At 38.3% G+C, this 12,776-nt stretch overlaps 2 protein-coding genes and 1 long non-coding RNA gene across 3 annotated transcripts; 2 read left to right on the top strand and 1 right to left on the bottom strand.

Annotated features, from left to right (window-relative positions):
- Positions 1-3,268: 3,268 nt before the first annotated feature.
- LOC103521507 (zinc finger protein 622) lies at positions 3,269-5,728 on the top strand. Its single transcript, XM_026832284.1, has 3 exons — positions 3,269-3,532; positions 3,673-3,752; positions 4,726-5,728. Exons 1-3 carry the CDS (start codon positions 3,304-3,306, stop codon positions 5,539-5,541), a joined length of 1,125 nt encoding a protein of 374 aa, XP_026688085.1. The 5' UTR covers positions 3,269-3,303; the 3' UTR covers positions 5,542-5,728.
- Positions 5,729-11,064: 5,336 nt separating this feature from the next.
- Positions 11,065-11,898, top strand: LOC113472513. The gene is made up of 2 exons (XR_003394783.1): positions 11,065-11,243; positions 11,797-11,898. It is a non-coding gene; the product is annotated as an uncharacterized LOC113472513 (long non-coding RNA).
- Positions 11,899-11,984: 86 nt separating this feature from the next.
- LOC103521555 lies at positions 11,985-12,773 on the bottom strand. The gene is made up of 2 exons (XM_008486668.2): positions 12,569-12,773; positions 11,985-12,474 (listed from the first exon to the last, which is right to left on the bottom strand). The coding sequence occupies exons 1-2, from the start codon at positions 12,730-12,732 to the stop codon at positions 11,985-11,987; spliced, it is 654 nt and encodes a 217-aa protein (XP_008484890.1). The 5' UTR covers positions 12,733-12,773.
- Between the last annotated feature and the right edge of the window lie 3 nt (positions 12,774-12,776).

Raw genomic sequence — 12,776 nt, forward strand, 5'->3', positions numbered from 1 at the left:
GTAATATAGGAACTCCATCTATTTTTATACAGGATACATATGGTTTTTTATTTGGTCTTAATTTGGAAGACATGATTTGGACTTGGGTTCTTCAGCAACTGAAACAGGACAATAATAATGATAATGCAAGTCGTAACACAACCCAAGATTGGGTACATCTTCAAAGGTCTCGCTCTGGAGACAATGGGCCCGTTCTGCAACGAGATGAAAATTTTCATTGATGATATTGGGAACCGGCTCTGCGAAAAGACAGGTGACGTGAAGGCGAAATCCTTCCTCTACCAAAGGATTGGTTTGGCCGTCCAGTGCGGGAATGGTAATACTATTTTTGTAATAATTTGTTCGACTGGAAGTTTGTAATGGAAGTCGCGCGACCCGGCCGCTAGGATCGGAACGCCACCTTTATTAGTTATTAGGTTTTAACAAGTTGGATCAGAGGTTGTTTTACCTTAAATTGGATCAAAAGTTATGTTTGTGGTATGTAGAGGTCCTACCTCCCAATTACGTAAATAGTTGGTGTTTGCGGTACAACGTAACGCAACAGTAGGGATATTGAACTTTTTAGCCTCGGATTAATAAAGTTCCTTTTCTGAACCACGAAGAGTTCCACTCTAACCTACGCCAAATGCTAAATGCTCCTAATGTATGTTACATATTATGCATTAAGTAGGTAAATAGGTAGGCAATGCAATGGTCATTGAACGCTGAGGGAACACTTTTTACTTTTTTGCCTGCTGTACCTATCAGCATAGGACGAAGTCCTATTATGCTAACAATTCCTTCCTTGGTATCGTCGTATCAGAATCATATTTAACCTTTGAACTTCTATCTTCTGTCTGGAATACACTCTTTGATTGGACAAATGGACATTTCTCTTTTGTGGTAAATTGATTAAACAACTTCATTTCCTGTTTAAAAATAGTGAAATCTTGCTCCTTAGATTTTGTGAACTTTTTAGCCTCGGATTAATAAAGTTCCTTTTCTGAACCACGAAGAGTTCCACTCTAACCTACGCCAAATGCTAAATGCTCCTACTTAATGTATGTTACATATTATGCATTAAGTAGGTAAATAGGTAGGCAATGCAATGGTCAATGAACGCTGAGGGAACACTTTTTACTTTTTTGTCTGCTGTACCTATCAGCATAGGACGAAGTCCTATTATGCTAACAATTCCTTCCTTGGTATCGTCGTATCAGAATCATATTTAACCTTTGAACTTCTATCTTCTGTCTGGAATACACTCTTTGATTGGACAAATGGACATTTCTCTTTTGTGGTAAATTGATTAAACAACTTCATTTCCTGTTTAAAAATAGTGAAATCTTGCTCCTTAGATTTTGCAAAGGGACATGATACAAATTTTAAAACCCTGAAATGAAGTATTCCAGCAACATAGTATTTCATGTCATCAGACATTTCGAAACATAGTTGTCGATGCTGGGAACAGATCTTTTTTAGTACTTCCTCCTAATGGAGGTAGCTCGAATTTGTGGATTAGGCAAGTTTGGCACCGGACCACTCAATTGACCCTGGGTATCTTGCTTAAGTAATTTGTTAAAATTTTGTCTTCAGAATCAGACTAGTACTTCCTCCTAATGGAGGTAGCTCGAATTTGTGGATTAGGCAAGTCTGGCACCGGACCACTCAATTGACCCTGGGTATCTTGCTGAAGTAATTTGTTAAAATTTGTCTTCAGAATCAGATTAAAATAAAATAGAAACACTTCTCTAGTACCAACCCATCTATTTACCTACGTGCATTAGTGGATTACATAGACTAATGTATACTCAGTGGGTAGGTATAACAATATTGATTGTTCACAGTACAAGACATAACCGGATATACATACGCTGGTTGTATGTCTGCCAGCATGGTAGGTAAACATTGGATGTTAGGATTATTGAAATATTGGGAAAATCCTACAATGCTGCAGTGAGCACCAAAGTTGTGACAGAATAACACAAAAAAATTGCATTTGCATTTTACATATACGAGTACCTATACTTAAGTACCTATCAAATTTAAATATACATACGTAATACGACCATTTACGTTTAATGTTCACGATGATTCCTTATGTAATAATTTGAGTGCACCAAGAAGGTAAACAAGTCAACCTTTCAGTACCGTAGACCGTGGGAATGAGCCACACCAGTCTCACTCTAAAGCTGTGCCCACAGCCCACACATAGTCGACGGCCGTCGATCGATGTAAAAAAGAAGACAATTTTTTTGTCCAGTCGATCGTCGACTATCGATTTCACCAACTAACCATTTTGGTACTTAAATCAAAGCTTTCAAGAGTTTCTGGCCTCCTGGAAGAAAGGATCCCAATGGGACCCCTCAGCAGTACCTGTGCCTCTCATCAGATGGGCGAGAAGAGACAATATACAATACCTCCCTCCTAGAACACCAAAAAGTAACCCGTTGAAAATTTTGAAATGTTTCCAATCGAAAAACGAGTACAAACTTTACCAACCTGCACTGTAAGTAGTGAAAGGTCTACACAAAGTTCAAAGCTCTGGTGTACTTCCTATGCACTTCAATCTTCCCTTTCGCTTTCATGATGGAGAAAAGTAGGTGGTGCTTATCTAGAAATCCATAGGTGATAAATGCCATTGCAGATAATGCGATAGTGTTAGTTCCAGCTTCCTAACACGATCTGAAATTGGAACAATGCAACTTTTACTGATCAAAATCATTGGATTCAAAATTGATATAATCATGACTCATATTCATATCATATTGTACTCGTAGGTTTTTCTATGTTTTGGGTAATGGTCCAAAATTCCCAACTTACATCACTCAAGTTGATAAAACTGATTAATAACACATAATTAATCAATAAACAAGTAGGTACCTATTAGTAAAATTACTGTTTGGCATGAAGAATCAAATCGAATGTTACTTTCAGGTCCACAAAAGTGAGTTCAAACTTCAAACTCCGCTTAAGTGTTAATCTTAGTTTACGAGTATTGTCTTAGTTTATTATTGATTGTCTAAAATCGGTTTAACATGGAATTTAAAAAAAAAAAAAAAATCCAATCAGATTTGCTTAATCCGAGAGTCTGGTACTTAAATCAAAGCTTTCAAGAGTTTCTGGCCTCCTGGAAGAAAGGATCCCAATGGGACCCCTCAGCAGTACCTGTGCCTCTCACCAGATGGGCAAGAAGAGACACAACATACAATACTTCCCTCCTAGAATACCAAAAAGTAACCCGTTGAAAATTTTGAAATGTTTCCAATCGAAAAACGAGTATTAACATTGTGTAACCTAGTGTAGAAGTTTACTCTGGCCAAAATGTCACAATTTACCTGCATTTCATGCCATGTCGCATTTCAAGATGCAGAAATTCAAAGACAGCACTACAAAACAGACTGGCATCGGTACAATTTGAAGAGGAAAGTTGCTGAACTACCACCTGTGAGCCCTGAGGAATTTCAACGCCGAGTGTTCCAACAGAAAGAAAAGGAACAGTTCATTATTCAGGACCAAAGTACATACTGTACTGTATGTAAAAAGTCCTTTGGTAACCCTAAAGCATTTGATAATCATATCAACAGTAAGAAACACAAGGACTTGCTCAAAAATCTGAGTGAAGATAAGAAAAGGAACAGTTCATTATTCAGGACCAAAGTACATACTGTACTGTATGTAAAAAGTCCTTTGGTAACCCTAAAGCATTTGATAACCATATCAACAGTAAGAAACACAAGGACTTGCTCAAAAATCTGAGTGAAGAAGAACCAGTTTAACTCCATACACAAAAGCCCACTGCCCCACTCTGAGGCTTAGGTGTAGACACAACTGCCCCACTCTGAGGCTTAGGTGTAGACACAACTGCCCCACTCTGAGGCTTAGGTGTAGGGGCAACTGCCCCACTCTGGGGCTTAGGTGTAGAGACAACTGCCCCACTCTGAGGCTTAGGCTTAGGTGTAGACACAACTGCCTCAAAGGATGGATTAGGCTTCTACGAATGTAATGGGAGCCAGTCTAGTTAGCTTGGAGGTTAGAGGGTATAGCCTGCTTGCCTTGTAGGTAAATAAACAATACTTAATTAAAAAATAGAAAGTGCCAGCCTAGTTAGCTTAGTTGGTAGTGCCCGGGGCGGATTTTATCCAGGATGGGATAACGTTCGTTCTCGGAACGGCTGGCTTTCTCCTATCCTGTCTTCTTTCTCTCTTCAATTTCGGGACGATAAGACCATAGCAGTTACAGTTCCCTCTGTCAAACCTCTTAAAAAAAAAGTAATAATATCTAATTAACTAAAATCCTAATTAACTAAGATATGAATCTCTTACAATACAAGTTTAATTTGCATTAAATAATAAAATAATTGCTTGCCCTAATTTGTGCTACCAAAATACGAGTGCATAGATCTTTTACTTTACTTCCTTCAACCAATTCTGCTAAAATCTAGGGTAGAACAATAATTTACTGTATCTCTTCTATCAATTTACTGTATCTCTTCTATCAATTTACTGTATCTCTTCCATCAATTTACTGTATCTCTTCATTCTCTTCCAACTACCTACATGTTAACATATCAACGCAATATGTTACTGAACTACTGCTGCTTCAGGCAGGTAGGTAACATTATTATTCACATAAATTATTTTTCTTCAAGAATCACTTACTGGCCAAACAGAACCGAAAATAATCGTTCCTTCCCAAGTTAACATGGTAGAGTTGGTTCAATTTCACATTCATTATGACGAATAGGACAGAGTGGGTGTACCTTGTGAAAGGAAGACCCAAGATGTGGACATGAAATCTAATGGAAGAATGGAAACAAATGAGGATGAAGATGATGACGATGAAGTAGAAGAGGTAGACTCAGATGAGTGGGAGGATGAAATTAGTGAGAACAACCCAATTGCTTCAAATAACTGCCTATTCTGTTCTCACCATAGCCGTAGTCAGTATAAAAATCTTCAACACATGACTGCTGCACATTCCTTCTTTATACCTGATCTAGAATTTGTTGTTGATCTTAAAGGTTTACTTCTGTATCTAGGAGAGAAGGTATGTCAAGGTTTTATTTGTCTATGGTGTAATGATGAGAAGAAAACGTTCCATAGCTTAGAATCAACACAACAACACATGGTTGATAAGGGCCACTGTAAAATGTTGCATGAAGGGAAGGCTTTGTTGGAGTATTATGACTTTTACGATTACTCTAGTAGTTATCCAGATGAAGAGGAGATGACTGTTGCTATTGAACCCAATGTGTTGGATGATGCTTCATTTGAACTAGTGCTTCCGTCTGGTGCAACAATTGGTCATAGATCATTAGCAGTCTATTACAAGCAAAGTTTGGACAGTACTAAGAACAAACAGAACACAACTCAGAAGAAAATCAATAAAATTATATCTCACTACAAGGGATTAGGTTACACAGCTGAAAATAAGGAGGTGATCAAGAAGAAGGCAAGAGACATTCACTACATGAACCATGTTGTTAAGAAATATAGTACTCAACTTTCTTTCAAGGCTAACAAGCTACAACATCACTTCAGACAACAAGTAATGTTCTAGAAGACTAGCTCCTTCAACTTTTTTTGTAGGGTTAAAAAATCAGTCACCTTGGTCTCTAATATTCTATCCTATGTCATTAAAAATTGTATGCAATTGTTTTAAATTCCAATATTGGATATCAGGGAAATGTACATACCTATTATGTCTCTAGGTAAATAATTTCTCAAGATTAATAAAATAATGGGCTTATTTTATTAAATAAATAACTCGTCAAATTTGTATTGAAAATATCTACCAATAAAAGAGTAAATATACCTACTTACTTTACAATATAATTTTATTGAAAACCCAAGACCTACTTGTATGAATTTCTTTTATTGATTTTGTCTATTTTCCACCTGTAATCTGGATCAATGTTGGTAGGAACTCCAGCAATGTTGTTTGGTATAAGTAGAACGAAAAATCAGAAAAAAGTGGGTACCTGGTAGGAACTCCAGCAATGTTGTTTGGTATAAGTAGAACGAAAAATCAGAAGAAAGTGGGTATTTAAGTACTTGATTAGTCGTACCATTTATTGGCCCACCTGCCCACATTTATTTTTCTAATTTTTGTTTTTATGACTACAATTTTTGAACAGCACTGGTTCGATAGAGGTCTTTAAGCCCTTTCTTTTGATGAAATTGGATCTTGAAAAATTTGTCCAGCTCAGACTTATGTGGCGTATGGTACAGGTGGGCCAATAAATGGTACGTTTTTTAGGTGGGCGAATAAATGGTACACTTACCCTAGTGAGAATTTATACTTGAATGTATTTAGCACCCCAAGATGTGTTCAAAGGTGGCGTTCCGATCCTAGCTGCCGGGTCGCGCGACAAGCTGTGCGACCGCTGCCTACTGCTTTCTATGTATTCTTGAAGTACTTTCCGAACCAAGCTGCCTGGTCGCGCGACATGGCTGCTCTATTTAGTCTATTTGGGTCGCGCTGCCCAGTCGCTCTGAGAGCAGTGTGGTCGCCTGGTCCTGGTAGGAACTCCAGCAATGTTGTTTGGTATAAGTAGAACGAAAAATCAGAAGAAAGTGGGTATTTAAGTACTTGATTAGTAAAAAAAAGCAGGGTGGTCCTCTGCTAAGGTAGGTAAGTAGATACATACTTGTGTTTACTTCTATTTGGGGCTGTTTTGTATGAAGTAACCTACCTATATCATCCTTATTGAAAAATAGTTTTGTCAATCTAAAACATGTGTTTTTTTTTTAATTTTATTTTTTTTATTTATGAAACCTGAGTTTTTGAACCATTTTTATTTATTGCCTAAAAAATCTTCCCTTCTCAAGATTATGAAAACAAAACTACATGAATGCCTCTAAGTACCACCCATGTTATTACTGCTCTTTAATAACTCAATACCTACTCGGCTCTGGGCATTAACATAAATTATGATAGGTAATAAATAGGTAACCATAGGTACGTGATAATTACCCTCTACTCAGGAGTCAGGACTATACAGGTGAATTATTATGTAGCATGTCTGGGCTGTTGGCAACTTTTTTTCTCTTGCAAGGCATGTCCAAATGAGCACACATCTCTTTGAACTTTTTCATTAGAACGGCAGTTAAAAATTGAATTTTCGACCTTTTAAAGTTACTTTTTCGGAGTTTTGACCTCAGATTCAGATTTTTCACAACTTTTTATGTAGGAATCGACCTTTTATTAATAATATTTTCCCAATTGCAACTCCTCCATTAGATCAAAAGTTATGACTATACAGGTGAATTATTATGTAGCATGTCTGGGCTGTTGGCAACTTTTTTTCTCTTGCAAGGCATGTCCAAATGAGCACACATTAAGGCTAGGATCGGAACGCCACCTTTATTAGTTATTAGGTTTTAACAAGTTGGATCAGAGGTTGTTTTACCTTAAATTGGATCAAAAGTTACGTTTGTGGTATGTAGAGGTCCTACCTCCCAACTACGTAAATAGTTGGTGTTTGCGGTACAACGTAACGCAACAGTAGGGAACATGTGTATGTCATTATATTATTACTGTTTATGTTCAGGAAATAAAAAAAGAAAGATCAACGAGTACAGAACCTAATAATAAAAAAAATATGTAGACAAGGTACGTGACATTACACACGTAATACTCGACCTTTTCTGTGAACTTTTTAGCCTCGGATTAATAAAGTTCCTTTTCTGAACCACGAAGAGTTCCACTCTAACCTACGCTAAATGCTAAATGCTCCTAATGTATGTTACATATTATGCATTAAGTAGGTAAATAGGTAGGCAATGCAATGGTCAATGAACGCTGAGGGAACACTTTTTACTTTTTTGCCTGCTGTACCCATCAGCATTCATGCTAACAATTCCTTCCTTGGTATCGTCGTATCAGAATCATATTTAACCTTTGAGGGTAATTTAAACCTCAGTATTAGCCTCATTTAGAGCACGCCTCCGTTTGAAGCAACGTTGGTGGAGGTTGGTATCCTGATAATCGACCGTCTAATCGCAGTCCGCTAGCTTTTCTCGGCCCTCAGGCTGAGTGAGGAGGGGACCTTCTAATCGCAGTCCGCTAGCTTTTCCCGGCCCTCAGGCTGAGTGAGGAGGCAGGAGCTTGTTGCCGAATGGAGGTTAAAACCCCCGTCATTAAAAACCTTAGCGGTTATTCAATGACGTTAAATCACTTAAGGAGGAAAAATCGCCTATCTGAGAACCCAGGACACTTCCTCAAATGATTCTTGTTATTATTATTAAATTGAATTATGATAAAGCAGCTTCTCAAATTAGTCTTTCTCGTAAGTTACCGGACAGAGTGGGTGTACCTTGTGAAAGGAAGACCCAAGATGTGGACATGAAATCTAATGGAAGAATGGAAACAAATGAGGATGAAGATAATGACGATGATGTAGAAGAGGTAGACTCAGATGAGTGGGAGGATGAAATTAGTGAGAACAACCCAATTGCTTCAAATAACTGTTTATTCTGTCCTCACCATAGCCGTAGTCAGTATAGATGCCAGGGTGGGGAAGTGAAAATAAAACACAAAAAATTCAAATGTTGATGCTCACATCAGTTACATCAGAATAAAAAACAGGCTTAAGGTCAACAAAAGACCGATGTGAAAAGTGAGGTTAGATTTTCATTTTTTCCACTTTTCCTTAGATTTTTGACTTTTTTTTCCAATTTTTCTTTTCCCTTCATAATCTATAATCTAATCTCATTGAAGTTCTAAGAGAGTGATTATTTATCAGAGAGAAGGCTTCCAAGTCGTCTCTCAAGAGATTGAGAGGACCTTCATTTCAGTAAGTTACCTACTTGTAAATTCTGACCCTTTGCTAGGTAGCGTAACATTGTGGATGCGCACGTTGCATACTTTACAGATATACCAGGCGTTCATATAATTCCAATCAAATTTAAACTTAAGTCTCAAATCTCAAATACTTAAAAAATACGAGTGGGTAGTTGGTAAAAAATACCACTTAATTGTAGATAAACCTGACAAACACCAATATAGGCAATACCTACCCAAGTTTATAGACCATGGCGGTTATGTATTTGATCCACTGTGGTCCATTACACCATTACTCAATAAGATGCACTGTAAGATTCCACATCCTCTTTTGACCAATTATAGATCTTCTTTTAACTCTAATATCCTCTTTTGACTAATATTCCGTCAATTATGAACCAGCACTTCCGATCTCAATCAACAAAGTAGTCATGTCCTTATCTCGACAAGGTTGTGGAAAGGTTTTGTGGATAATGATAAACAACGTAATTCCTCAATCTTAATCATCTTTCCTCAAGATGATCTTCTTCCTTCTCTTCTTGTTATGTAGTGTGAAAGGTGTCCAAGGTTAGATACATAATACATAAAACTTCGATTAAAGTCTCTTCGCTACTTGTGTCCTACAGCCTACAGGTTGGTATCATTTTGTGGACAGGGACACAGAAAAAAAAACTCAGGGCCGGCAGCCCAATCGAGTGCCTGGGTTCCAGAACTCTTTTCTCGGAGCAGGACTTCCTGTCTGCCATGGTAATTTAAACCTCAGTATTAGCCTCATTTAGAGCACGCCTCCGTTTGAAGCAACGTTGGTGGAGGTTGGTATCCTGATAATCGACCTTCTAATCGCAGTCCGCTAGCTTTTCCCGGCCCTCAGGCTGAGTGAGGAGGCAGGAGCTTGTTGCCGAATGGAGGTTAAAACCCCCGTCATTAAAAACCTTAGCGGTTATTCAATGACGTTAAATCACTTAAGGAGGAAAAATCGCCTATCTGAGAACCCAGGACACTTCCTCAAATGATTCTTGTTATTATTATTAAATTGAATAATGATAAAGCAGCTTCTCAAATCTCAAATTAGTCTTTCTCGTAAGTTACTTACTTCACTTCACTTCACCTTCACTTCAAAACCCTTCCAGTCTCCACCCTATATTCGACCTCCCCCCTGGCAATCACCGAAGAGTCAATTATCTTCTGAACTTATGTAGAGTTTGACCAATCAGAGAAAGTTCAGCCATCTACCTTAGATCCAAGTTGAATATTGAGTTGACTCGAATCGTGCCTTCCGCTTGACCAGAGATCACTTGAGGCGACTCTCTGACTTGAGAGCTGAGAGTTTATGCAATCTTCATTGCGGTTATGTCATCGCGATGTATCATTAAGCTCTGAGTTGACTCGAATCGTGCCTTCCGCTTGACCAGAGATCACTTGAGGCGACTCTCTGACTTGAGAGCTGAGAGTTTATGCAATCTTCTTTGCGGTTATGTCATCGCGATGTATCACTAAGCTCTTGGTGTGCATCTTTTGTTAGGAATCCTCAATATTCTACTTGATGTGTTCCATTGGTTGTTAATATGCATATGTACCTAGTAATGTAATGGGATTTGTAGGGTTAGCCAACCCTCCGCAAGACATCCAATGAAATCACATGCATATGTACCTAGTAATGTAATGGGATTTGTAGGGTTAGCCAACCCTCCGCAAGACATCCAATGAAATCACCTAACCAAAAAGCTTCTACGAATGTAATGGGAGCCAGTCTAGTTAGCTTGGAGATTAGAGGGTAGCCTACTTTTGCCTTGTAGTACCATTGGTTGTTAATATGCATATGTACCTAGTAATGTAATGGGATTTGTAGGGTTAGCCAACCCTCCGCAAGACATCCAATGAAATCATCTAACCAAAAAGCTGCTGAAGATCGCTGCTTCGAGTTAAGGTAGGAAAGTAGGAACCAGTTTAACTCCATACACAAAAGCCCACTGCCCCACTCCGAAATTCATCCCCACTCTGATGTGAGCATGATGTGAGAAGATGCGAGCATCTTCTTACATCATGTAGCATCATAAAATAAAATAGCCTTCTAGGATGAAGCCAGCAATCAACCATCAACTTCCCCTCTTTCTCAAAACTCCTTGAAGAAGCAGGGGAGAAAGGGATTTTAACGCGCACGAAAGCGTACGGTTGTCCGTAATGGGGGATTGAAATTTGAAAAAGTATTTAAATATTTTAAATCCCTCTGAAGTTGAACATTTTGATTTTTGAACTTTTGTTTTCAAAATTTTGTCAAGTTGAAGTCTTGAAGTTGAAACTGAAAAGTTAAAAGTTGATCTGTAGAATAGAATAGAAAATTGAGTTGAGTTTTTCATCTATAAATTTATACCTATTTTCTAATTTCTACGCTGGAACAGTTTGTACATATCTACTTGAAGGCAAAATAATCTGATGAGGATTGGATATCTATGATCTACAAGCTACAGAGGTGTAAGGTAAGATATTAATCTTTACCTCTTAATCTCAACTCTATTTCCCTCCGCAGATCCCAAAATCCTGTGTTAATGGTAATGGTGTTTGTGTTCTAACAGGCTGTATGAGGGAATGAGTTCCTTTATGATTAACTTATAGTGGTGAAACTTCTGGGTTCTGTAGCATACCTATCCTGTTGTGTGTCCCTCATCAGATGGGTGGGAAGAATTTTTTCGAAAGAGTATTAGGCTAAAAGCAGAGTGGTGTGGAGAGCTTTATTTTCTCAGCTCTATTTGGTTAAGTCTAGTCAATTTGCTGTAGAAGTAACCCACTGAAATATGTATTTGAATTCAAGATCAAATACCTAGGTAGGTATTAGATGTTTGTAAGCATTTTTTTTTTTTTTTTTTTTTTTTTTTCTTGTTTTCAAAAGACAAAAATACAAGTGTTTAGGAACTATCACCGGAAAATGGGAATAGAGAGAAATAGGAAAAAAAAAAAAAAATACTGAGTTGAATTGACCCAATCTTGGGTTGTGTTACAACTTGCATTATCATTATTATTGTCCTGTTTCAGTTGCTGAAGTACCCAAGTCCAAATCATGTCTTCCAAATTAAGACCAAATAAAAAACCATATGTATCCTGTATAAAAATAGATGGAGCTCCTATATTACCCCCTCTGGTAAGACATGCTCAAAATATTAAATGTTATGGGCAAGTTTGAATACTCATTGCATAGGCGAATCGGTTAGGGTTTGCAGTGGTCACAACAAAGGATAGTGCTGTGCAGCATGACTGGTGATATCACACACACTACTCATCTCACTACAATTCAGTGACGACTGTTGACTTGATGATCTCGAGGATACGCTCAGCACAGATTCCTTCAGTCGCTGCTGCTTCTGCTTCAGCCAGAGTTGTTCTTCCTGTTGCTTCCTCAATAGGAACGCCATTTCCTGTTCCTGGGAGCGTTGCAGATCGCGCAGGAATTGCTCGATATCGTCCAGATTGTCAGGGATTTCCAGGTCAAAGTCTTCTTCATCGGGATCAAACTGGATGAGATCCCGTGTCACTTGGTAGATGGAACTACTTGCTGTGTTAGAAACACCATTGCCTTCACAAGGGAAAGCTTGTTGAGACAACCCATAGCTAGTGTCATCATCAGAAGCACCTCTATAGATGCCTTGTGAAACAGTGTTCAGAGTTTCTTCTGGGAAAAAATCTATTGTTTTCTGTGAATCTATGTTATCTGACCTTGGTGTGGGAGATAGGAGCTCTCCCTGTTGTGACACATATGCCGACATATCCTTGTAGAGATTCAAATAGTATGAGTACAAGTTAAGATCACCTTGGTGTGGGAGATAGGAGCTCTCCCTGTTGTGACACATACGCCGACATATCCTTGTAGAGATTCAAATAGTATGAGTACAAGTTGAGATTCTCCTCGGTCGATGTAGTAAGACTTCGTTCCAAACAGGCGTCTGGTTTCTGTAGATTATCTCCAGTAGACATAGGAACAGGTTTCAGATAATCACGAGAAGAGGGCGCTGCAGACA

Source organism: Diaphorina citri, unplaced genomic scaffold (genome assembly GCF_000475195.1).
Source record: "Diaphorina citri unplaced genomic scaffold, Diaci psyllid genome assembly version 1.1 scaffold75, whole genome shotgun sequence".
NCBI lineage: Eukaryota > Metazoa > Arthropoda > Insecta > Hemiptera > Psyllidae > Diaphorina > Diaphorina citri.

What these genes read in the sequence shown, in the direction of transcription:
- LOC103521507 (XM_026832284.1), top strand. Translation starts at nt 3,304, where the DNA reads ATGTCACAATTTACCTGCATTTCATGCCATGTCGCATTTCAAGATGCA. An exon ending in TGTATGTAAAAAGTCCTTTG is followed by an intron (nt 3,533 to 3,672) that starts GTAACCCTAAAG and finishes AAAAGTCCTTTG; the next exon opens with GTAACCCTAAAGCATTTGAT. An exon ending in ATCTGAGTGAAGAAGAACCA is followed by an intron (nt 3,753 to 4,725) that starts GTTTAACTCCAT and finishes TATGACGAATAG; the next exon opens with GACAGAGTGGGTGTACCTTG.
- LOC103521555 (XM_008486668.2), bottom strand. Translation starts at nt 12,732, where the DNA reads ATGTCTACTGGAGATAATCTACAGAAACCAGACGCCTGTTTGGAACGA. An exon ending in CTCCTATCTCCCACACCAAG is followed by an intron (nt 12,475 to 12,568) that starts GTGATCTTAACT and finishes TCCCACACCAAG; the next exon opens with GTCAGATAACATAGATTCAC.